Source organism: Bidens hawaiensis, unplaced genomic scaffold, assembly GCF_021521415.1.
Source record: "Bidens hawaiensis isolate Kalapana, Puna unplaced genomic scaffold, B.hawaiensis_p1.1 tig00011787_1, whole genome shotgun sequence".
Taxonomy (NCBI): Eukaryota; Viridiplantae; Streptophyta; class Magnoliopsida; order Asterales; family Asteraceae; genus Bidens; species Bidens hawaiensis.
The window spans coordinates 674,311-701,690 of record NW_027491935.1 but is presented as its reverse complement, the minus strand read 5'-3'; the positions used below and the strand labels follow the sequence as shown (position 1 = coordinate 701,690).

Here is a 27,380-nt window from a genome sequence, read left to right as displayed (position 1 = left end):
ATGGAAGCCAACAGTTTGCTTTATTCTTAAATGAAGACTTCTCATGCATTTGACCCGAATTCATGGGTATGGGTCTCACCAAAACCATATAGCCCTTAAACGGGTTATAACAACTCATTATATTAAAAATTAATCTCATCAAATATTTGATATGAAAAATTCTATAAAATAGGGATATACTAAAAATTAATATCCATTTAAAAAATTATTATTTATAATTAACAAAACAATTTTATAGTAAATAAAATAAGTGGGTCATGGGTCTCACTAAATCCATATAACTTTTAAACCGGGTATAACATCTCATTTATTTGTGAAACTCTTTTATCATCAAATTCTAAATATATTATTAACTTTCTTACAATAAATAAAATTAAAATCCAAAAAAATATATATAAATATTATAAACGAATAATGTAAAACAACATATGAGGATGCAAATAAATTACAATACATGTTGCGCGCAAAAAAAATGGAAAAAGGATATTCTCTGGTTGCTTCTTACATTCTCTCAAGCCACCAGATTGTATTATTTATAAATGAAGGCTTCTTATGCATTTGACCCGAATTCACGGGTATGGGTCTCATTAAACCCAGATAACCTTAAACGTGTTATAACATCTCATTATATTAAAAATAATCTCACATTGATATGAAAATCTTATAAAATAGAGATATACTAAAAATTAATATTAATTTTTTTTTAAAAAAGATATTTTTATATTAAATAACAATTCTATAGTAAAAAAATAAGCGGTCATGAGTTTTACTAAACCCATAACTTTTAAACGGGTTATAACATCTCATTTATTTCTAAAATTCTTTCATCATCAAACCCTAAGTATAGTATTAACATTCTTACAATAAATAAAATTATGTTATAACAGCTCATTATATTAAAAATAATCTCACATTGATATGAAAATCTTATAAAATAGGGATATACTAAAAATTAATATTCAATTTAAAAAAAAAAAGATTTTTTTATATTAAATAACAATTCTATAGTAAAAAAAATAAACGGGTTATGAGTTTTACCAAACCCATAACTTTTAAACGGGTTATAACATCTCATTTATTTATGAAATTCTTTCATCATCAAACCCTAAGTATAGTATTAACATTCTTAAAATAAATAAAATTAAAAATCCAAAAAATATAAATATTAGACACGAAAAAGAAACACAACCCTCGTAATACGGGAGGATAAAAACTAGCATATATATATATATAATAAAAGAAAACAGGTTCTGAGACGTGTCAGCCCCATATTTATTTGCTATCGTGTTCATAAAATAGGAAGCCACGTCTCTAGGTTTGTAAGTCTTCCTCTGAAAGCTTTGGGTTTGAAAGTCTTCATCTAAAAGCTTTGGTAAAAGATTCTTCCACACCTTTATCTTTTATCTAGGTTTTGTTTCTTCCCATTCAAAATTCAAAAATTGAATCAATCTATACTTACAGTCTCTCTCTTTCTCTCAACTTCCGTCTCTCTTTGAAAGGGATGTGATCCTCCCACACCACCCCCACGTGCCTATACGGCTCGTATAGGCCTATACGATCGTATAGGGTATACATGCCTGACAAGGGGACAAAAAAACAGCTTTTTGCAGCCTATACGACCGTGGTGTAGCCCTGTACGTACGTGGAGATGCAGGGTGGTGTGGGGCTTTGAAATCTTGAAGCTATCGGCTCTCCATCGGAAAAACCCAACAAGTGAGGCGTATTCGCAGCCGCAAATCTCTTCCTCTTCGCCTCAAGAACAATCTTCATTTTCAGTACCCATGAACAACCTTTACCACAATGTTTAATTTATTTTGCATTCTAGACTACTTTTCTAATTTGAGATAGCGAAGGTGCACAAATTCATGCGTCCGTGGTTGTACTTTCATATTCAGAATCCTCTTCAGTGAAGGTAATTGATTTGTATTATATGTTGTGAGTGAAAGTTATTTAATTTGGCACTTGAGATGTCGATTAATCTGGGGTTTCAAGAATGTTGATACAATTTAGGGTTTTCGTCACTGGATGCCTCAATTTTGTTTATTTTTGTGAATGTTTTGTACGCCATGGCCATGTTGAAGAATATGGTTATCTAACTAAAACAAATTTTTAACTATTTAATTCCTTAAGCCACCTACAATTGGATCCATTGGTTCTTAAAGTTTTGAACAAACAATTCAATGCAAGTATTCTTCAACTTTTTGGTTTTGTAATTATTATCTATATGCCGGTTGGATTTTTTGTTTTCAAAAACGCATTCGAAATGTTTAAATAAATAATACAGGGTGAAATAAAAACAAAGTTAAGATTTATTATATATTTGCTTTATTTCATGAAACCATTGAATTATGCAACGGGCAAAAACAAAAATATTATTTCTTTCTTCATATGTTCAAGGTAGTAAAAAGCAAGGACAATTAATAGAAAGTTATCATATATGTTTTGAGATTGACTACTGTTAATTTACATTTTATAACTTATTTTAAAACAATTTTTAACATTTTGGTCTTTTGGTTATTATGGGTTTGGTAATTACTTAATTAACTATGAGTTAAAAGTTTTATTTAGGTTTTATTTATATGCTTATGTTTATGTTATGGCTTTACATAATCATGGGCCAGTTTAATTTATTTATTTGTAAGGTTTAGAGTCCAATTAGCAATGGGTTACGTGTTTATCAGTTTTTGTTTCTTGCATTTCGGAGCTGTGTGGATTCTGAATGTCATTGAACTGTGATTTATTGATTATATCAGAATTTTAAATGGAATTAGGCAATTGTAAATGGAAAGCATAAGCAATATTAGAATTACTTATCAAATGGTATCATATGACACATTTTAGTCACTGAATTTGTTGTTTGGTATCCTTAAATACAATTATAAGTACAAACTTGCATATGTGATTCTTAAGTTATAACTTATCTTGCTTATATGTATCATATGATTCCATTTTATTTAATGCTAAAATATTAAATGTCCTTTTTTTAATTATAGATATGGCCAACCGCAAGCCCCGGGATGAGGCAGTGAAGGAATGGTAGGCGGACGCGGTGGCAGTGTTGGTGGTGGTGATGATGGCAGCAATATGGGGAGTCTCACGCAACCAATGATGTGTTGGCATATATGAAGTAAAAAAGATATATTTCTAGACTAACGGGAGAAATATAACATGTTTCTTGATGTAATGGAAGATTTTAAAGCTCAAAGGTAAAATGGTAAATAATTTTTTGTTGGAAGATTGACCATATGTCAGTTTGACTTAAGAGCTTATTTGATGCAGAATTGATACTAACGTGTCATTGTGTCAATGCCATTGCAAGGGTGAAAAAATTGCTTAAATGGCGTAATAATCTAATTTTTGGGCTCTTACCACCTTCTTGCCCAACAATTACGAAATAACTGTCATCGAGGATGAGGAGAACCCACCAAAGAAATCGGTGGAATTTGAAGAGGCTATAGCCTATAAGTTTTGTAAACAAAATAAAGGTGGAGCTTTTTTTATATTTGGTGAAATAAACAACGGTAGTTTGAAATTTTGATTATAACTATGCTACCCTTTTATTTGCAGAGACGCTTTTAAAACAACGGTTGCACTTTATAATCCACTTCAACCTGCTGCATCTGCTTTTCTGTCTAGAATCTTCCTCGGAAGCCCGATATATTTGGGAAGGTTTGTTCCCATATTTTATATTTTGTTCATTGAGTAGGAGTCCACTTATATATTAACGAGCTAAATTGGGTAGTTTTTGAGATATGTTTATAAAAACTACATTTTCTTAAAAAAAACAGCAAAAAAGTTTTAAAAAAACAGCAGCAGCTGCACAGCAAAAAAAACAGCAAGTGACAAACTGGTTTTTAGACCGGTTATTTAAACCGGTTTCTCAAACCGGTTTTTTAAAGCCAGTTACAAACCGGTTTGTATCGTTTATGGTTTTTATGCTTCCGAAACCGGTTTAAAAAAACCGGTTTTTTTGTTTAAAGAAAAAACCGAATAGGTTAAAAACCGAAACCGGTTTTCAAAAAAAAATCGATTTGTACACCTCTAACCAAGAGAATGGAAAATAAAATAATCAAAGAAAAATGGTTAGTTTTCTTAGCTGCTACTTATACTTTTAAATTTTTACAAAGAGTTGCATAATAATAATGTGAAGGGCAATTCGGGAATTCGGGAGTGTGATGTTGGGTAAGAAATTTTTTATCATCAACTTAACTAAAAAAGATATGGCCCATGTTAATGTTTAGTTTGTTTCTTTGGGACTGAAAAGGTGATTATTTTTATAACTAGATTAGAGACAATCCTGGAATTGTAATATTTGTTTATTTTTTATATGTATACCAACCGAACGCTCAATGAATTATTTGTGAACTATTCGGCAAAAATTTTGTTAAACTGACTAACATGAACAAAAAACTTGTGTTCATTTCTTAAACGAAGGAAATGAACAGCTTTTCATTTGGTCATTTATGTTCGTAAACGTTCGTTTATGTTCATTCATTTATGTCATGTTATTTATGTTTGTTTACATATTAATAAAAAAATACTTAAAAAATTTCCTGGATAAGTCATGTACTTAATGGTTTAATATTTGTTAGTGTGTGTTCATTTAGTTGTGTTCATTTATGTTTGTTTGTTTTCATCAACAAACTTGACTTCTCGGGTAGTTTGACTTTAGTGGTCTATTTTAACCAATAAAAGTCAATGGTCTAAAGGCTGATGCAAGATGCAAGATGTGATCATCAGATGCACATAATATTACTATGCATTTGGATCGATTATAAATAAGGAATTGGGTTATATGCTCATAAGATTTTTTTTTATTATATATGATTTAGCTTATTGATGATTCAAAGTTGGAAGATCAAACAAATAATGGGCTGGGAACTTTGAAAGTGGAATGCATTGCAGACAATAATACTACCATACAGATTGCTTTGTCAGGTAATTAATTTCCATAGGTAGACCATAACTTATAATTTGAAGTTTACCTACTTGGAATATTGTGGATGGTTTAGACTTTAGAAATGATTTTATCTAATAACACGCGTGCTTGGATTTTGAGGTTTTCACAATTTACTTGCTGGAAATGTGTAGATCCGCAAGGTTAACTTTATACAAGGTGATATTAAATCGAAATAAGTAATTAAGCGAACCACTAACCGTAATTAAACAAAAACTGATTAACCGAATATCGGTTAGTCAATTTTTTTTACCCTTGGTTAATTGAACCAAAATATTCATATAACTCTAATCAGAAATTGTAGCTTAAGTTTGGTTTTGGTTATTAATCGAATCGAAAACCGACGAACTAACTCACTAAACCAAAGCAAATTAACCAAATAGTGATTGGTTATTAATTTGAACTGGTGTATTGATTGTGGTAAACTGGTGTCACAAGGGGTTCACACTTCAGGTCATTATGGGTCGACTAAAAAAGGTGTTATATTGTTCGGGTTGGTAGGGGTTTTTGGTTGGGATGACTAAGGGTCGGGACAACTTGCGTCGGATTTTGTTACGCCTGGCATTAATGTAGTGTTTCCTTTCATTCACATTAGATGCATAATATATAATTATTAATTAGTAATACTCATATTTTAGAAACATAAATATAAATAGGTTAATGGTGGAAGAGACGGCCGTCCGATAGGAGCTTATGAGCTTGCAAAAGGTGTTGAAGAATTAGGAGCTGGAGAATATCGATTAAAAAGTTGCTCTACTACTTCAAATTGTAGAATATACGGTGGTCTTATTTTGATAGTATAGTGATTGCAATATTTCAAATACATCAAATTTTGTATAATGTAATAAGTTTTTGATGTATTTTATTTTTCATTATATTTAATTTACTAGGCTACATATTTATTTGGTTTATAAAATTTCATAGACTATATTTATTAATACGGTGAAATAAAATTTTCAACATGTGTCACATGGACACATATATATACTAGAGTTATACTAGAGTTTGTAAAAGGGGAGATGTGGACTTATGTTTGCTGAATAGGTTTGTAATTTATAAAAGGGGAGGCGTGAACTTATGTTTGATGAACATGATAGTAAATTGAATTTGGTGTTAACATAATTGCAAATGGAAACTAGAAGCGACACTTGTCTAAACCCTTCCATTTGAGTAACTTGGTTAAATGTTAATTTGATCTTTAAATTCTATTTATTAATATTTTTAGAATTTTAATTTTTTCAACCCGTGTGTCGCACGGGCATATAAGCTAGTATATATATATATATATATATATATATATATATAGAAAATGGTTCAAATAAAAAGAAAGAGTTTCCTAAGAATGGTAAGAACCAATAGATTTTTGACAAGTGGCATTACAACATATGGTGAAAGAATAATTCTAAGAAACTATGTCGGTTATAGTGGTTAAAAAGTAATTATATGAAACTATGTTGTTTTTGGTAATTTTAAATCTTAACAATTGATTAACATGATTTAATGGTTATGATTCATTCATAGTCTTCTATAACCCTCCCCTATCTATCTATCTATCAATAATATATATAAACGAAGATCCAAAAATCTTACGTGTCGCGATGTAGTCGCTCCCCATTTTTTTGGAGTCATCAGATTTGCTTGATTATTAAATGACGAGCTATCATTGATTTGACCCAGATACTTACTTACACGGGTCATAACCCTAAATAGTGTTCAGCCGTTGCTCTCCCTACCCAGTGGTTCTCAAGTATAATTCTTTGCTTCTTCCGACGACTCATCGTTTCAGGTATGAATTCTGATCTTCACTTCTTTATTCCGTCAAACTTTAAATTTATGTATCCCTTAATGATATCTTGAACTAGATACACGTTTCAAATTGATGAACAGGATGAAGTGCTGCAAACCACATCATCAGAGGTGAAATCAATACCTATGAATTTGTATTATTTAATAATGTGTGCTTTAAACATATTAGCTATTCAGCAGCACTTTTGGTTTACAATTGTATGATTCAATGCCTATTAATTTGTTTACAATCAAAATAACATCATGTTATTCATTTAGACATGCAAAACCAGAAATCATAATATATAATAGGTTTTTGGTTTATGGGTGGCTCTTTGATCTTGACTCCTTCCACAAGGTCAAAATTCAGTTTTTAGAAGATTATAAACATCATAATTTATCTTAATTTTTGTTGAGCATTTTGGTTAATCACCAAATCTTGAGGGATTTAATTATTTCAACGGAAAGCGTTTCATATTGTAAGATTCACGTATAATATTGTTATGAATTTGCCTAATCTTTTTAAATTGAATTTCAGGTTTGCCCTCACGCTACCAGGATATTTTTTGCAACATTATTTGCACTAGCTGCTAAAATTGCTTCTGAGAGCTCACCATCGACTACCGGTTCGTTATAAATCCACTTTTAAGTGTCTTTCTATGTTGGTATACTTGATGTTATTGTGTTTTTCTTCAATTGTAGTTGGTTTATTCAGAATGCACCAGAATAAGAGCAACAGTACTTTGAAAGGATGTTGTCCAACCGTTGTCAACTATCATTAAAAAAACTGCTTATATGATTTAGTTCGAACATGTATTTTTTCAATTTCTACTATATGTTGTGATCCTTATATCTTGTGTGTATATTTGTTTTACTTTGGCAGACATAATATGTGAAATTGTAAAGTCAGAACAGTCAAATGGCAAAAGGTATGAAATTATTATTCTAAACTTAGTGATGGCTAGATTCAAGTTATAGATTATCAAGGTTAATAGAAATGCCATCACAATGATGGAGGTTAGAAAAGATCACTGGATGTATCTCTCGATATGTTCCAAACACTAATTGGTTCAATTAGACATATTACATATAATTGATATCTGGGTATATACATACAAAGTATTTGATGAAATGCATGTTTAGTTTTTTTTTCCCTCTAATTTGATTCACAATTTTATAAAGATTGTATGACTAAAGATTGCATTTAGATATTAAACCTCGCCTAATCATATATTCGTACACCAACACATATATATGTGTTTGTTTGTGTTCGTTCATTTAAAATCTAAATGCACATTTGAACAAAGGTAAATGAACATTAACGAACATATGAACAAACATAAACCAATACAAATAAATAAACACATATAAATAAATTTGGTTAAATGAACACAAGGAAATAAATAACATTAAGTAGATTAATTCAATGTTTCATCCAAAAATGAACATAAATGAACATAACCATATGTAAATGGATCAAAATTGGTCCGTGTATGTCACAAACTTCATTATAATAAATTAACTAAAAATTCAAAATATTGTAAATGGCTAATGTAAAAAAACCCCGTAATACGGGGGCTAAAAGCTAGTATATATATATATATATGTGTATATACACACACACACACACCAAACAAACACACTGTTTCTGTTCTTTAATCTACAAATTAATAATAATAAGCAGTTTACAGGTACTTTCGATTGCAATTCTGTTATCATGTGCTCTTAATTAACTTCACAATTCTCATTCGGATTTGAAACATTAACCATCTCTTGTCTTTTCTTTTTTAATTAAAAGTGCAAGTTATTTGAAATTACGATGAACAAATCTTTATTTCAATTTGAAAATTCGGTTTCATCTTTATTTCTAGGATGTTGAAATCATGTTATTGATATTAGATTGATTCAGGCAAATTTAAACTGTTGTTTATTTATCAGCTCCAAATATTATATATAGAGAGAGAGTTAGGGGGTGTTTGGGATTCCTTATTTTACCTCCTTATAACTTTTCATTAAGTTAATAAGTTACAACATTGTAACTTATGAAACTTTTCATCTCACAATATAAGCATTCCCAAACACCTTATTACTTTTTAAAAAAGTTTATAAGTTATAAGTTGGTGAAAATAAGCAATCCCAAACACCCTCTTACTGATCTTCACCCGAGGAGGATTAATCCTGTGGACATGTCAAGAGCTTGGAAACGCTCTACGTGGATCACCAATCGACACCTTGATCCGGTCTTAATTGCCTTTTGGAGGAACGATCCGGTGCTGCATCCTACACCTCAAATGGATGTTCCACAATCTGTTGTATGCGGACGAGTTGCTTGGGATGCTCAAACACGAGTTTTCTGAAATCTATGATCCTAAACGGACGGTGTACGATGATTTTTATGAGACCTTTCCTTTAGGCACCTCACAAAAGAGGCGGGCTGAGGAGATGATTTTGAACTCCAAGGCGCTCTATTGGCATTTTGAGGGATGTTCATGTTGCCAAGGAACAGCATAAACCCTATGTTGTGGTTTTTATGGGAGTTAATGCAGTAGGAAAGTCTACTACTCTTGCCAAGGTAATTAATTATCAACCATTCACTTTTTTGGTACAGGTGGCGATTTTGATCTGTTGACCGACAAATCGTTGATTTGGATTATGTTTTATCTCCAACTGGTCAAGTGGGCTAAGCTAAAAACCTTAACTAAATATGAAATGGGTCGTACGGGTCAAATAGTCAAAAGCTATCCGATTAACAGAATGCAATTGTATAGGTGGCATTCTGGCTTCAGCAGCATGATGTGGATGTCATGATGGCTGCATGTGACACGTTCCGTTAAGGGGCAGTTGAGCATCTGCGTACTCATGCTCGTAGGCTCCAGGTAATGAGTGTATGATGGTTGACCTCTTCTATCATAATGTTGTCATGTCTTGTAACCATGATACTATATTACATTCTTCTTTCAGATCCCTATATTTGAAAAGGGTTATGAGAAAGATCCTGCAACCGTTGCGAAGGAAGCAATACAGGAGGCCACCCGCAACGGGTCAGATGTGGTTCTTGTTGACACATGCAGGATAATGAACCGTTGATGCGTGCACTATCTAAGCTTATATATGTCAATAGTCTTTGTTGGTGAGGCGCTGGTCGGTAATGATGCTGTTGATCAACTAGCAAAATTCAATCAGGTCAACATCATAATCATAATTCATAGGGTAGATTAAGTTTTTACATATTTTGTTTGTAGGTTCCCTGGACGGATCACACGAGATATCCCGATATACACAGGTGCGGAATCCCTGTGTAGATCGTTACGGACGTAGAATATAAGCTCACGAACACACGAACACGATACGAACAAACACACGTTATATTAATAACTCGAACCGTGTTACTTACAGTCTCTCGACCTCACGTCACTCGACTCAATGAATTACACGTAAACTGAACTATTCGATCAACTAACCAACCGTAAACAGTAAACTGTAAACTATATAAATACACGACAACTTCGCCTCCTTAACTTCGCTCGTTCAACAAGTTCGCCTAGGCGAACTTGTCAACAACTTCGCTTTAAACAAACAATTACATAAACAATATTACAGACTCGATTACAGACATTAGACATATGAACTACTGACATCTATGCACCAACATTGTTCAATAACTTTTTCATTTTGTTATTGACCCACAGAAACTAGCTGACCTGTCACCCACACCGAGCCCGAGGTTGATTGATGGAATTTTGCTAACCAAGTTTGATACTATTGATGATAAGGTACAACCACTAGAACATATTAGACTCGCCTTTTTATGTTAATTTGTTTCTAATTATAATGATAATATAATAATATAGGTTGGAGCTGCACTATCAATGTCGGGAGCGCCGGTGATGTTTATCGGGTGTGGACAGTCCTATTCTGACTTGAAGAAGCCGAACGTGAAGGCTATTGTGAAGACGCTGCTTAAATGACTGTGTACATCTCGAGTCAGTGGTGTTGTGATTTGGTTTGTGGGTCTGCATCTGTCTGTCAGGATTCACATATGTTTGGTTTGATAGAGTTTGTCAGTGTGGTGAACATCTTTGTGATCTATGCTTCTTGTACTGTGTTAAAACATCTTGTGTTTTAGTTGGTAATCAACTTTCAGTTGGTGAAATCTACAGTTGTTCTTGGTGACAGTTTTAGTTCTAACATCACAATTACCACACCGTTATTGAAGGTCATTATGGTGATTTCCAGTGTTTTAATAGTGATTTCCATCGTTTTAATGACCGGACCAAACAGTGAATAGAAAAAAAAAAGAACTATTAAGATAACCTGGACAGGTCTCGTGCTCGGTTTCTGATCCGACAAAATGACATGATGTTTTCAGGTTTGTTTGGTGGCAATTTTAAAGGCTAATTATAACTATTAGTCAACCTGCCCATTCTGCCAGACTTAATATTATCATAATAAGTTTCAACACGCAAATACATACAACCCCCGCTAAACGGTTACTCGACATTAGCACCTAATAAACAAAACACAAGTAATTAAAAGTGTATAGTCAAATGACCTACAACTTGATCATGAGAGCATCTACTAAACCACTCTCTACAACTAAACCAATATCAATAAAGACAATATTGCTACACTAACATATAGAAAACAACAATGTTATTTCAGAAACAGCTCCTCTATTCGCCTTCCCAACCAAGTTGCCTAGCACGTCGTTCCCACAAAGAAGTCACCTTCTTTTCCCGTCTCATCAAAGCCTCGGCTTGCTCTTGGGCTTGTTCACATGTTTCAGTAGCCGTGTTACACTTTTCAGCCTCTTTTTGGTATTGTGAAGCCGCCCTTCTCGCTTCACCAAACGTAATATTCATATGGCGTATGTGTTCTTCACCAACCGCTTTCTGTAATTTAAGTTCTTCCGATAGTAAATCAACAAACTGCTTCTCCATCTCTTCTTTCAAATCCGGATCATCCCTCCCACAATCTATATTTCACCAACAAAATCATTATATACTATAATGAAACAGATAATTAGTTGCGTTTTTATTTTTATTTTTTACTGCAGTAATAAACTCTCACCTGTTACAGAAAGGTTAACCAAGCCTGCAACAAAATGAACAAGATAGAATAGTCAAACTTCAAGATGTATATATAATAATAAAATACCTAATTTCATGAATAGCAATATTCATGCTGGTGCATAAAAACAGATATAACCAAACTGAAACAAAAACTGACGGTTTGGTTATGTTTTTGTAAAAGCCAAACTTTCTGTTCGTTTTGGTTTTGCATGTAACTAAGACCAAGAAATCCTAACCGAACCGAACTTACAGATTAAAATTTTTAAATTGAATTTCAGGTAATTGATACTACTTTAATATATAGTTTAACCCAAATATTTTAGCCCAAATGTATAATAATCAAGTAATTACTAACTAACAAAAAAACATTAGGCCTTAATTAATTATTTTTGCTAACTTTTGTATTTTCTACCCAAAATTTTAAAACCCAAATGGCAAACCAAACAACTAAAAAACCCAAAATCAAATAGGGTAAAAAGAATATGAAAGTGGTAATAATAAAATGAGATAAAGACAACAAAAGGGGTTAACTGATGAAATTACCAGGGGCAAGTTTGAGAATAGAGAGAGGAGGTGGGCAATGACAGATGCATGGAGTACAAGAGGAGATCAAAGTGGGTTTGAAATCAAAGCCACTTTTAAGCTTCCAATATAAAGATACACACAAACACAAGGCTGAAATCACTACCATTATTATTATTATTATTATTATTATCAAACAACACCTGAAACAGTGTTTGTTTATTTTTTGAGAATGTATTTGGGACGAAGAAAGGCGAGTTTGTATTTGGAGAGCAGACCCCTTTTACAAAAAAGTGGAACAAATGTTTTATACCACATAATATTATTAGTCAACAGTTGGTAAAATGTGAGTATAACATCTAAAATTTAGTAGACGGTGGAGCCATAAGGGAAACATTTGACGTTACATGTAATCCATGTTTGATAACTGTCTTCATCATTTAGTTTTAGTTACACTGGATAATGATAGGAGACTAGGTGTGTATGTGACATTTAATTGTTGGATCTTGAAACTGAACATGTTTTATCTCACCGCACTGGCATACCTTTGGACGAGTGTTCATAAACGTTAGCCTTAGGTCAGGATTGAAAGACGAGTGTATCCAATATGGTAAATTTAACCAGTAGCCTATTTTGTTACAATACAAAATGATAATCGAGCTAAAGAATTGTAAAAGAACACATACTCTCAAGTCAATAGCAACCACTTCCATTCATTAACCACGCTTAAGGACATAGTAGAACTATTACAAGTTTACATGTATATCCCTCATACTATTCAATAATTACCATTGACCCCTTTATATATATATGATACCTACCATAACTTCACCCTTAAAAGGTCTTTTTTTCCTCAAAATCCGAATAAGGAAAAAACAAATCTAGTCAAAACTATCGAGAACCAAACTGGAAAAATTCTTGTGTTTCCTCAATTCTTAAAAGTTGAACTATGATCACTGAATTGTAACTAAGTGCTTCTAATGTTGCTTGTTCTTGTGCTATTAGCCAACATAGAGAATATATTGAATACATTTCTTGAAATTAGATAGGAATCAAAACTTGGCAACCACATCCAGTGTCTAATGAAATCTGAGTATGATTTCCAAACTCAATCTGAGTATTCATCTCGGAAATTTGATACAAGTATGGTTTTGCTCCATGAATGAATTGTGTTTAATTTTTACTAAACCAACATTTATCCATTTCATTATAATCTTCTTTTCCACCATGGACATCAACGTCAATCAGAACATGTTTAGTTTGTCGGCTTAGCTTATCAACATTGGATTCTCTTAGATGATAACTTTATCGCAAAAAATTTAGATTTTGGTGCATCAAGGTTAGTCCCATTAGATCACCAACATATAACTACTCTTATTCAAGGAATATTAGGATATTTGGATCAATAGAACTTTAGCACAAGTCAACTAACGAAGAAAAGTGATGTATAAAACTTTGGAGTGGTTCTTGCGGAACTCATAACCGGGAAAAAAACAATTATTATTGATAGTTCCAATGTAAAAATTGATTTATCAACATATTTTGTCAATTCAATTATAAAAAACTGTTTATATGGAATTGTTGAACCTTGAGTTTTGCGTGAAGGGATGTTTGAGAAAATACAAGTTGTGGGTGATCTATTGAAGAGATGCCTTAGTTCACTAGGTCATGATAGGCCTACAATGAAAGAGGTGGTAGTGGAATAAAACAATTTGCGGAAATTAATTACTCATCCTTGGATTCAACAACAAACTTTTCATAATAGTAGAAGCTTTGTCTTAGAGGTTCAACAATTTGACCTTAACAAGGTCCCATTAGTTTTGTATGGTGCCAAGGATAGAGAATCCTACTCGAGTAGCACAGACATGACATTTGAAGAAAACAAACCATGTTAACTTTTTTTCTTATGCTTCTTATAGTGTGGATTGTGTGTGCATCATCAAATTGTTTGCACCAGTTACGGTTAGTAAGGTTATATTGTTGTCTTTATTGTTTTCCTAATGTAGAGCTTTTAGCTTGTAATAGTTTGTTAAATTGATAATTTCTTAGCTCTATACCATGAAAACTTGTAAAGGGTTTTTAAATTGGTTAAAGCACCTCCATGTACTGAAAGCAGTTTATTCAAAACCTAACATAACCTAGACACTCTAGTTTTAAATTTATAAATCTAGACTATCCTAATGCTAGACCACTAGACAGCCAAGTGTACCTATCAACTGTAGTAAAGCCTAATGAAGTTCGGATATCGAACCCAAAGGACACTAGTAACACCTAAACTAGAATCTGACTAATAACTTAAATAAATAGATTTAATTGATTTTTGTGTTTTTAATTATTAACTATAAACTAAAGAATACTTAAAATAAAACTAACACTAAAGCTAGACACGAATAGATCTGACTAGAACTCAAACAGGGGAAATAACTACCTAAGTAAGGAATGCTACTAGTCAACTTGTAAACTCTCGGAATTGGATTTATGATTGGTACCCGGATTCTAAAAATATGAAACTTAAGGAATAACTAAAGTATGCTAGATCACCTCCAGGTCTCACCAACAATACCTAAGAATCCTAAATTTCACGTAAAGCTCAACGATTTAATGGTTCGGATCACCTCCCAGTCTCACCTTACCTAACTTTTCTAAGGTACCCAAAGATTAAATCACCTCCCGGTCTCTTTAATCACAATATACCCTAAGGCGCAAAGGGGTATTCTATTGAATTCAGTTATAATTTGGATCTGTAAGAATCTAAATAAGTCAAGTGTAACTCACTCCCGTGCAATCACTACCCAAACTTGAGACAAACTGAAAATTTTTGCTCTTTTTCAGACAGCCATCGCGACATGACACAAATTTTCGGGATGAAATTCGTTCAACATGGGAATGATGTGACACTCGTCAATTTCAGGTTAACTCCGTTAACCCAAACTTCGTTAATTCAAACTCAAGCTCACACAAACTATGTCATTCCAGTTAACGCATTTCTCATTGCATTTAATTAGAGTTTAAATGACACATGACAATCAGTACACAAATAATCTTTCGGAGTTTCACCAAATCACACACGAGTCGACTCAAACCGTTGGTGAACAAACAATAAATATTATAAACAAGTACTTGGTATAAATACGTGTTATGTTTGTATGTAATTTGGTGCTTGCATGTATAACATCATATTATGGATGAAAAAGATTAGTTTGTGCTATAATTAAACTAAATACAAGTAGAGGGTGCAAGTTGTAACATCTGAAATAATTAATTATTATATAAACAACTTAATAACACAAACCCTAACCCTTTCCCTCTCTCCCTCTCCCTCTTGCGACGGCAGCCCCCCCTCCCTTGTTCAGCCGAAACACACAACACACACACATACAATCAATGATTTCAGGTTTTTATTAAATATATTTCTGTTTGGCTCATATTTAGATATTTAATGATTTCAAGAGGCAAAGATCATAAATGGTGTAGTCAAATTAAACCTGAAACAGATAAACTAATCAACAAATAAACGGTATACTATTATTGTATTACTCTTTTCAAAGTTAAATATCATATAATATAACAATATAATAAATTCATATGTACGATACATGTTAAGAGATCATGGGGTGTGTGCATTGATATAATGAATAACATAATAGAAATAAACATTTATAGATGGGTTTAACGTGGGCAAAAGTTATTTTGATGTAGGCTTATGCAACAGTGGGCCAATAAGTGGAGAAAAAGGAATTAAACAAAAGGGTCAAAAAAGTTACAGATTTTGGGAGGTCGGTGAAGGAGATTTAGGTTTGGACGGTTCATATATTTTATTTTGTAAGACAGAAGCTATAAAAGAAAAAGGGGACCTTACGCAAAACAAAGGGAGGGGCTCATACCCTACTGCCACCCCCTTTTGACGTAACAGTATAAGAAAAACAAAAAGAGTTGAAGCAACCAGCCTAGCACCTCAAGCCAGCAAGCACACACGTCAAAATAGTATACGGCCAACCAAATAAAGAAGCAAGCATGCAAGCTCGTGAATTAATTTAAACTCATAAGCTAGTAGCTCAATCATATATATTTCTTTTTCGATGATTCGTAATAAATATTATATCTTTGTTTCATCGATTGGTATGGTTGGCTAAACTTGTTATACTATCCGGGTTTGGATGAATACTTTTTAGACTCGTTTTACTCTTGGATTATTATTGATTGGTTCATGTTTGGTGAAGTTTTTATTTATTTGTTTGTGAGGCATATGCGTATTTGGTATTAATTTATAATCAATTTGCTATTCTTTATGCGTCTTTGTGAAAGTCTTTCATGTATGGATGCATATCAGGTTATTTACTGTGTGTTTACAACTAGTTTATGGTATATTGTTAACGTATTCCATAGGAACGGTAATTGAGAGTTTAGAGATACCTAATTTTCTGCCACTTGAGAGACCGGGAGATGATTAAGTGCCGTATGTTTTGGTCTTTTGCGGGTTTTGTGACACTCATCAATTTCAGGTTAAATCCGTTAACCCAAACTCCGTTAATTCAAACTCAAGCTCACAAGAACTATGTCATTCCAGTTAACGCATTTCTCATTGCATTTAATTAGAGTTTAAATGACACATGACAATCAGTACACAAATAGTCTTTCGGAGTTTCACCGAATCACACACGAGTCGACTCAAACCATTGGTGAACAAACAATAAATATTATAAACAAGTACTTGGTATAAATACGTGTTATGCTTATATGTAATTTGGTGCTTGCATGTATAACATCATATTATGGATGAAAAAGATTAGTTTGTGCTAGAATTAAACTAAATAGAAGTTGAGGGTGCAAGTTGTAACATGTGAAATAATTAATTATTATATAAACAACTTAATAATACAAACCCTAACCCTTTCCCTCTCTCCCTATCCCTCTCCATCTTGTGACGACAGCCCCCCCCCTTGTTCGGCCGAAACACACAACACACACACATACAATCATCCTTGCAAGCTTGTTGAAGATTTAAGATGCTAACTAGGTAAACAAAACACTATATCTAACCTATTCTATCGATTTATGACATCATTGAACATATTAATCATAAACCCTAGATGTTAAAGTTGTTGATTATTGATGAGTTAGGGTTGTATGCATGGTTATTTGTTCATAGGTTAGTAGTTTGATAAATTTTGGTGAAAACTGATGCTGGACAGAACCATAAATGCATGTTAAAATGACTGTAACTTGATGTTAATGATATGTTTTGAAGTGATTATTGATTCTATAATGTCGTAGGTTGAATCTAGTTTCTAAAGAGTCTGAGTTTGTAATTTTTGAACGTGTGGAATTTAGTTTTTATTAATTTCCAAATCTGTTGCGCAAGTCTGATTCGGGAAGCTTTCTTATAGGCTGTTTTGTAAATGGTATATCTCATAAATGACAATACCAATTGAGTTTATTCCACTTCTGAAAGTTAATAATTTGAGTGTGGAATCTAACCCAATTAGCCTTGTATTAATTGAATTAACCATGTAACGGGAATAGTAAAGAACGTTTTGTTGCGCATGATAATGACTGCTGTGTCCTTACTGTGTTATTTTGATTCTTGTGATTAAACTGTATGCAATAAAAATATAATAAAAATATTTTTAGAAACCTAAATCACGTGTGCTTCTGTGATTAATTTTGGTGATTTTATCTACATGTTATGATTTGTGAAATAGAGTAATCTTGACGTGCTAAATTCTGTCTCGGTAACTTAGCTGCTGAATTCTTGAATTAAACATGAAAAGTGATTGTTTGATTGATGTTTGTAATATGTTTGACGTATTTGCCCTTGCGGTAGATGTTTTACTGATAATTTATCGTAGTAACACTTAACACTATACTTAATCACACCCGTAGTTTATCACCAACGTTTTTGTCGAGTCGCACTTGTTTCACCAACGTAATCTCTCATGCATAGTTTTCATGCGTCGAGTCTAGTGACTCACTCATAGTTCAAAACACTTAGAAATCTCATTTTTGTTTTTAGAGCACTAGTGAGGATTTCTTTTGACGCACGCTTTTCTCGGATTTTTGATAACTTCACAAACAGTGAGTTTCACGGCCCCTTTTACTCTTTAACGCTTTTATTGGGGGGGGGGGGGGAGATATCATACCCCAATGCTTTAGATTTTGATTATACATTATGTATCACTTTCAAGACTAAGTGGCAACAAAACAACTAAGTCCTTCTGAAAAATCAAACCGGTTAATATAGGATAATAGCGAGTCAGTGTTGAGTAGTACTACTGGGTTTGACAAACCCCACCAGGCTCTAAACTCGAATGTAGGTCGAGTGAGTTTAATTTTGGCTAACACATTACCATGGTCGTGGTTGACATGGTGGCAAGGCAATCGTATAAACATTCAGCTTTGGTGTCGAACACTTAGTAAATACATGCTTGATAGGTTAGCTACCTCTGGATATATATATATATTGATATAACACTATCTGGTAACGCTAAAACGCAACGCTTAATTTACTTAAACCTGTGAACTCACCAACCCTTTGTTGACACTTTTAGTATGTTTATCTCAGGTAGCCGAGGCGGGCGAGCGGTACAGGACATGCATGCACCGAACTCTAATACTTTAAACCTTTTTTAAATTTTGTAATGATAACTGTTGTTTTAAGTCGTCTTTGTGACACAACTATTTACCTACAGTTTACGCTTCAGCATCTTTACGTAAGACTTGATGTCTTGGTTGTTTTTAAAACTTTAATTATGGTGTTTGATATAACTAATGATTCCGATCATGTTAGTTCACACCATCTGACGGTAAAACTCCGTTAGTGGAATTTGAGGGTGTGACAGATTGGTATCAGAGCCATTGGTTATAGCGAACTAGAATTGCATTCATACTAGACTATAACCGCAACGACCCATTAGTTATAATTTTACGCACTGCATATACAAATATATGACATATATTTGAATATTCACTTTCTTTATTTCTTTACCCGATTCACTCATACGCGCGTAAACCATACACGACGTATCCTGTAGGGATGTCAACGCCATCATCATCATCCAACCCGGTGTCCCATGCCCCAGGAAATGAACCGCAGCTTCCCAACCCATCACCACCTCGAGCAGTCCACACACTAGCATCCACCGCACCGAAGAGGCACTGCCCATCTGGAGTCGCGTACGAGGAAAATGGTAACTGGAGTTGGTACCCAAGTCTGATCGAGTGGCTTGTTTACCATGAGCAAGTTCCCCCACTACACATCCCGGGCTGTCCTATGTCTTACAACACACTACCACCCCTAACACTCCTGATGGAGCGTGCTTTCGCAGCTCTCTCCTCCTGTTTGGATCATGAAGTTGACATTATGCACTCAACGAGGGCGAATGTTACTGGATTGATAGGGTATGGAGCAGAGGCTAGTAAGAGGATTTCCTACCAGACTGAAGTCATGAAGGAAGTTCAGGATGCTCATGTTCAGCTAATGAATCTAGTGATCAAGATGCAATCAGGGATGATAGACTTGCAGGAAGAAGTTAGGGATACAAGAGGCCATGCATCGGTAGCTCTAGCTCGCTGCGATACACTGGAGGCGCAAATTGCTCTCAGCGCAACAGAACCGGAGGAGGATCCTGAAGAAGATCCTGAAGAGGATCCTGAGGAAGACCCAGAGGAAGAGCCGGCTGAGGAGGATGCACACAGTCGGACGTGTCCTCAGATGACGACATCTTAGGATGATAACACCTAGATGGAGGAGTTATCTCCATCTAACTTATATTTTCTATGATTTTAAAGATTGATTTTAAATACTTTGTAGCAAATACAATGGTTTTAATCAATAATTATTATTTGGATTATTATATGATTGTGTTGCGTTGTGTGGACGTTATATTTCTTTTCTTTCCTCCGAGTAAAATAATTGAGATATACCTTGATGGTTTAGTGCCCCAGATTCAGGGTATGGTGACGTCCTCCAACCGAACACCATATAGCAGGCGATTCGAATAGCCCACAAGCTGACGGATCAAGCAGTGGCACAAGGTGTGTTACCCCCTAGAGGTTCCACCTCTAAAACCCTTGACAACTCGGGTAACGACAACAACAACTCTGGGAATGGAAAAAGGAAGTTTGACAACATGAGATCCTCATCATCGAATTCTCCACAACAACAACACCACCGCAAACCCGAACCCACTCAAAAATTCAACAATCAGGGTTCCAAAAACAACGCCGGTGGCGGACAGGGTTCGAGTAACTATGCTGGAAATTACCCAAAGTGCAACAAGTGTAACTACCACCACTCTGGCCCATGCGACCATATCAAATGTCTGCGATACGGTAAATTGGGTCATCAGGCCAAGGACTGTAGAGGTGAACTCACGGGTAAGGGTGTCCCTAAACAGCCTGCAACCACAAAAGGGTGCTTTGAGTGTGGCCAGGAGGGTCATTTCAGGAAGGACTGTCCTAAACTGAAGCAAACCGAGGGCAACAGAGGCAACAACAACAACGGAGGCAGTACTAAGGGTAGAGCCTTTTTCATTGGATCGGGCCATGCCCGCAATGATCCGAACGTGGAAACCGGTAAGTTTCCCGTAAACGACTGTTTCGCTTCTATTTTGTTTGACACTAGAGCTGATAGGAGTTTTGTGTCGAAAGCCTTTAGTAATCTGTTAGATTTAACCCCGACACCGTTAGATGCTAAGTTTCCTGTTGAATTAGCTGACGGTAAGTCTACAGAAACAACACATGTACTAGCAGGTTGTAAGTTGAAACTGTCGGGTCATAGATTCGATATCGACCTCATACCCTTTACACTTGGTAGTTTCGATGTTGTCGTTGGCATGGACTGGCTATCCGAGAATAGAGCTGAGATCATATGCCATGACAAGATAGTTCATATCACTACTCCTTCCGGCGAAATCATCTCAATACAGGGCGAGAAGAGCGGCACGACTACTAGCATTATCACACTCATGAAGGCGCTACCCTTAGTACTGCATCCGTTGTTGTTGTTGCCTCCGTTGCCCTCGTTTTGCTTCAGTTTAGGACTGTCCTTCCTGAAATGACCCTCCTGGCCACACGCAAAGCACCCTTTTGTGGTTGCAGACTGTTTAGGGGCGCCCTTACCCGTGAGTTCGCCTCTACAGTCCTTGGCCTAATGACCCAATTTATCGCATCGCAGACATTTGATACGGTCGCATCGGCCAGAGTGGTGGTAGTTACACTTGTTGCGCTTTGGGTACTTTCCAGCATAGTTACTCGAACCCTGTCCGCCACCGGCGTTGTTGTTGGAACCCTGATTGTTGAAGTTTCTAGTGGGTTCGGGTTTGCGGTGGTGTTGTTGCTGTGGAGGGTTTGATGATGAGGATCTCACGTTGTCAAACTTCCTTTTTCCATTCCCAAAGTTGTTGTTGTTGTCATTACCCGAGTTGTCAAGGGGTTTAGAGGTGGAACCTCTAGGGGGTAACGCACCTTATGCCACTGCTTGATCCGTCAGCTTGTGGGCTATTCGAATTGCCCGCTGTATGGTGTTCGGTTTGAAGGAAGTCACCGTACCCTGAATCTGGGACACTAAACCATCAATGCACAACTCAATTCTTTTACTCGGAGGAAAGAAAAGAAATATAATTTTCACACAACGCAACACAACCATATAATAATCCAAATAATAATTGTTGATTAAAACCATTGTATTCGCTACAAAGTATTTAAAATCAATTCTTAAAATCATAGAAAGTATAAGTTGGATGGAGACAACTCCTCCATCTAGGTGTTATCATCCTGAGATGTAGTCATCTGAGGACACGTTCAAGTGTGTGCATCCTCCTCAGCCGGCTCTTCCTCTGGGTCTTCCTTAGGATCCTCTTCAGGATCCTCCTCCGGTTTTGCTGCGTTCGGAGCAATTTGCGCCTCCAGTGTGTCGCAGCGAGCTAGAGCTACCGATGCATGGCCTCTTGCATCCCTAACTTCTTCCTGCAAGTCTATCATATCTGATTGCATCTTGATCACTAGCTTCATTAGCTGAACATGAGCATCCTGAACTTCCTACATGGCTTCAGTCAGGTAGGAAATCCTCTTCCTAACCTCTACTCCATCCCTTATCAATCCAGTAATATTCGCTCTCGTTGAGTGCATAATGTCAACTTCACGATCCAAACAGGAGGCGAGAGCTGCGAAAGCGCGCTCCATCGGGAGTGTTAGGGGTGGCAGTGTGTCATTTATTTATATATGCAATGCGTAAGATCATAACTAATGGGTTGTTGCGGTTATAGTCTAGTATGAATGCAATTCTAGTTCGCTATAACCAATGGCTCTGATACCAATCTGCACAACCTCAAATTCCACTAACAGAGTTTTACCGTCAGAGGGTGTGAACTAACAGGATCGGAATCATTAGTTATATCAAACACCATAATTAAAGTTTTAAAAACAACCAAGACATCAAGTCTAAAGTAAAGATGCGGAAGCGTAAACTGTAAGGTAAATAGTTGCGTCACACAGGACGACTTAAAGCAACAGTTATCATGAAAAAATTTAAATGACGTTTAAAGCATAAGAGTTCAGTGAATGCATGACCTATACCGCTCGCCCGCCTCGGCTACCTGAGATAAACATACTAAAAGTGTCAACACAGGGTTGGTGAGTTCACAGGTTTAAGTAAATTAAGCGTTGCGTTTTAGCGTTACCAGATAGTGTTATGTCAATATATATCAATAGGTAGCTAACCTATCAAGCATGTATTTACTAAGTGTTCGACACCGAAGCTGACTGTTTATACGATTGCCTTGCCACCATGTCAACCACGACCATAGTAATGTGTTAGCCAAAATTACACCCACTCGACCTACATTCAAGTTTATAGTCGGGTGGGCTTCGTCAAACCCAGTAGTACTACTCAACACTGACTCGCTATTATCCAATATTAACCGATTCGATTGTTCAGAAAGACTTAGTTGGTTTGTTTCCACTTAGTCTTACAAGTGATATATACAGTATAAACAAAATCTAAAGCGTTGGGGTATGTTTTCTCCTATTAATAAAAGCGTTAAAGAATAAAAGGGGCCGTGAAACTTACTGTTTGCGAAGTTATCAAAAATCCGAGAAAAGCATGCGTCAAAGGAAACACCCACTAGTGCTCTAAAAACAAAAATGAGATATCTAAGTGTTTTGAACTATGAGTGAGTCACTAGACTCGACGCATGAAAACTATGCATGAGAGGTTACGTTGGTGAAACAAGTGCGACTCGACAAACACGTTGGTGATAAACTACGGGTGTGATTAAGTATAGTGTTAAGTGTTACTATGATACATTATCAGTAAACATCCACCGCAAGGGCAAATACGTCAAACATATTACAAACATCGATCAAACAATCACTTTTCATGTTTAATTCAAGAATTCAGCAGCTAAGTTACCGAGACAGAATTTAGCACGTCAAGATTACTCTATTTCACAAATCATAACATGTAGATAAAATCACCAAATTTAATCACAGAAGCACACGTGATTTAGGTTTCTAAAAATATTTTTATTATATTTTTATTGCATACAGTTTTATCACAAGAATCAAAATAACACAGTAAGGACACAGCAGTCATTATCATGCACAACAAAACTTTCTTTACTATTCCCGTTAAATGGTTAATTCAATTAATACAAGGCCAATTGGGTTAGATTCCCAACTGAAATTATTAACTTCCGAAAGTGGAATCAACTCAATTGGTCTTGTTGTTTTTTAGATATACCATTTACAAAACAGCCTATAAGAAATCTTCCCGAATCAGACTTGCGCAACAGATTTGGAAATTAATAAAAACTGAATTCCACACGTTAAAAAATTACAAACTCAGACTCTTTAGAAACTAGATTCAACCTACGACATCATAGAATCAATAATCACTTCAAAACATATCATTAACATCAAGTTACAGTCATTTTAACATGCATTTATGGTTCTGTCCAGCATCAGTTTTCACCAAAATTTATCAAACTACTAACCTATGAACAAATAACCATGCATACAACCCAAACTCATCAATAATCAACAACTTTAACATATAGGGTTTATGATTAATATGTTCAATGATGTCATAAATCGATAGAATAGGTTAGATATAGTGTTTTGTTTACCTAGTTAGCACCTTAAACCTTCAACAAGCTTGCAAGGATGATTGTATGTGTGTGTGTTGTGTGTTTCGGCCGAACAAGGGGGGGGGGCTGTCGTCACAAGAGGGAGAGGGAGAGGGAGAGAGGGAAAGGGTTAGGGTTTGTATTATTAAGTTGTTTATATATGTCACACCCTCAAAATCCACTAACGGAGTTTTACCGTCAGAGGGTGTGAACTGGCAGGATCGGAATCATCAGTTATAATCAAACCATAAAAACGTTTAAATGCAAATAAGTGCGGAAACGTTTAAAGTTGCACCTGTTGCACTTTGGATATTTCCCAGCATATCCGCTCGAAACCTGCCCGCTACCGTTGTTGTTGTTGTTGTGATTCTGAGTGTTGAAACTCCGAGTAAATTCGGGCTTACGGTAGTGGTGTTGCGGTGGGAGGTTTGAGGATGAAGATCTGGTGTTGTCAAACTTTCTCTTCCCGCTGTTCGGGTTGCTGTTGTTGTTACTGTTGCTGACGTGGTCATTACTCGGGTTGTCACGGGCCTTAACAGTCGAACCCCTTGGTGGTAACGCACCCTGGGTCACAGCCTGATCCGTCAGTTTGTGAGCTAAACGGATCGCTTGTTGGATCGTGACTGGTCGGGAAGACGTCACCATGCCCTGAATCTGTGGTGCTAACCCATCAATGTACAACTCTATTCTCTTGCTCGGCGGATCCACCATCCGCGGACACATCACTGCCAACTCGTGCGAACGAGTAGTGTAGGCTTCAATCTCCGAACCCACCATCTTCAACGACCAAAACTCCGATTCTAACTTCGCAATTTCTTCCCTCGGACAGTACTCCTCTCGCATCATGTTTTTGAACTCCTCCCAGTTCATCGCGTTAGCCAGTTCCAATCCTAGGATCTGGACGTTCGAATTCCACCAAGTGAGGGCGGAATCCTCAAGTGTCCCAGCAGCGAATTTGACTCTACTGGCAGGGGGACAGTTACACATCTCAAAGGCCGACTCGGCTTTCTCAGCCCAACGCAGGAAGCCTATAGCTCCCTCAGTGCCCTTAAACGTACTGGGCTTGCAGTCAAGGTAGTTCTTGAAGGTACATGTTCCATTCGGGCCTCCTGTTTGATTTTGAACGTGTGCAGCTAAAGCGGCCGCCACATGGTCATTCAGAAGAGTTTGGAGTTCAGCTGCAGTCATGCTGATGTTACCACGTCCTCGTCCAGCGTTTTCTTCCGGCCATTTCCTAGAATCACAGTATAAAATGTTAAACATGAATTTTTCTTTCATATACAACACACCATACATGTAATAAAAGATAGGTAAGAAGAAAAAAAAAACATCACATCACAACCACATATTAGTCTAAATAAAAACTCATGATTAAAACCATTGTATTCGCTACAAAGTATTTCCAATCAATCCTTAAAATCATAGAAAAATAATAGTTAGGATGGAGACAACCCCTCCATCTAAGTATCATCATCACTAGATGTCGTCATCTGAGGACACTTCCGAATGTGCCTCCTCCTCAGCCGGTTCTTCCTCCGGTTCTTCTTCGGGTTCCTCCTCGGGATCTTCCTCGGGATCCTCCTCAGGCTCCTCTTCGGGATCTTCTTCAGGTTCTACTTCAGGCTCTGCCTCGGGCTCAGCCTTAGGCTCTGCCTCAGGTTCTGCTGCGTTCTGAGCAAGTTGCATTTGTAGGATATCGCAACGTTCTAACGCTATTTCGGTTCGGGTCCTTGCTTCTTGGAGTTGCTCTTTCAAGTCTATCATTTCGGCTTGCATCTTCATCATAACCCTCATCTGTTGATCACTAGCACCTTGCATATCTTTCATTGCCGCCGCCATGCGGGCCATCTCCTCCTTATTCTCGGTTTCGTCTTTTAACAATCTGGAAACGTTCTCTCTTGTGTAGCGCATGTAACCCACATCACGCTCCAAACAAGAAACGACAGCTGCGAGAACTCGCTCCACAGGTTCGGTTATGGGTGGTAGAGTGTTAGGGTAAGCAGGATGGTTCGGGTGAGGCAACGGGGGAACTTGTTCACGGTAGACCATACGTCTGATCATGTTGGGGTACCAATCCCAGCTAACGTTGTTTTCATACAGGCCTCCGGATAGGCGGTACCTCTTCGGTGCAGGAGCTTCGAGTTCCGGGACTACACGGGGTGGCGAGGCAGTAGGTAACTGCGGTTCCTTCCCGTGAGCATGCGTCATCGAATCGGATGATGATGAGGGTGGCGTCGACATTCCTGCAGGTAAGCCGTGTATATGCGCGCGTATGAGTGAAGGAGGTAAAGAAATAAGATTTCAAGACTACACAAACCTATGCAGTGCGTATCATTATAACTAATGGGTCGTCGCGGTTATAGTCTAGTATGCATGCAGCTTCTAGTTCGCTATAACCAATGGCTCTGATACCAATCTGTCACACCCTCAAAATCCACTAACGGAGTTTTACTGTCAGAGGGTGTGAACTGGCAGGATCGGAATCATCAGTTATAATCAAACCATAAAAACGTTTAAATGCAAATAAGTGCGGAAGCGTAAAAACCTTAATTAAAAAGCTGCGTCACGCAGGACGACTTAAAACCAAAGATAACTGTTAAAAGTATGTTTGCAAAATAAAAGTGTTTTCATTTAATGCATGCTCCTAAACCGCGCGCCCGCCTCGGCTACCTGAGAATAACATACTAAAAGTGTCAACACAAGGTTGGTGAGTTCACAAGTTAAATAAGATAAATCGTTTAGCGTTTTGCGTAACCTCGTTACGACGATTCAGTGTTTTGCGTAACCACGTTACGACGTTTAAGTGTTGCGTAACCCCGTTACGACGTTTAAGTGTTGTGTAACCACGTTACACAACGTTTAAGTGTTTTGCATTACCAGATAGTGTTATGTCAAATTATATATCGATAGGTAGCTAAT

At 36.1% G+C, this 27,380-nt stretch overlaps 1 protein-coding gene and 1 pseudogene across 2 annotated transcripts; one reads left to right on the top strand and one right to left on the bottom strand.

Annotated features, from left to right (window-relative positions):
* Positions 1-6,369: 6,369 nt before the first annotated feature.
* Positions 6,370-11,064, top strand: LOC143538975 (uncharacterized; annotated as a pseudogene). The gene is made up of 11 exons (XR_013136351.1): positions 6,370-6,392; positions 6,820-6,874; positions 7,281-7,368; positions 7,626-7,671; positions 8,874-9,054; positions 9,201-9,314; positions 9,511-9,618; positions 9,704-9,925; positions 10,432-10,515; positions 10,594-10,745; positions 10,808-11,064. The product of XR_013136351.1 is annotated as an uncharacterized LOC143538975 (transcript).
* A 245-nt stretch (positions 11,065-11,309) lies between these two features.
* LOC143538973 (uncharacterized) lies at positions 11,310-12,654 on the bottom strand. Its single transcript, XM_077032410.1, has 4 exons — positions 12,650-12,654; positions 12,358-12,539; positions 11,813-11,836; positions 11,310-11,717 (listed from the first exon to the last, which is right to left on the bottom strand). The coding sequence occupies exons 1-4, from the start codon at positions 12,652-12,654 to the stop codon at positions 11,416-11,418; spliced, it is 513 nt and encodes a 170-aa protein (XP_076888525.1). The 3' UTR covers positions 11,310-11,415.
* Between the last annotated feature and the right edge of the window lie 14,726 nt (positions 12,655-27,380).

Excerpts from the sequence above, each read along its gene's own strand:
- LOC143538973 (XM_077032410.1), bottom strand. Across the intron at positions 11,837-12,357 it reads TATTCTCAAACTTGCCCCTG|GCTTGGTTAACCTTTCTGTA; the intron begins GTAATTTCATCA and ends ATTTTGTTGCAG. Across the intron at positions 11,718-11,812 it reads GGTTAACCTTTCTGTAACAG|ATTGTGGGAGGGATGATCCG; the intron begins GTGAGAGTTTAT and ends GGTGAAATATAG.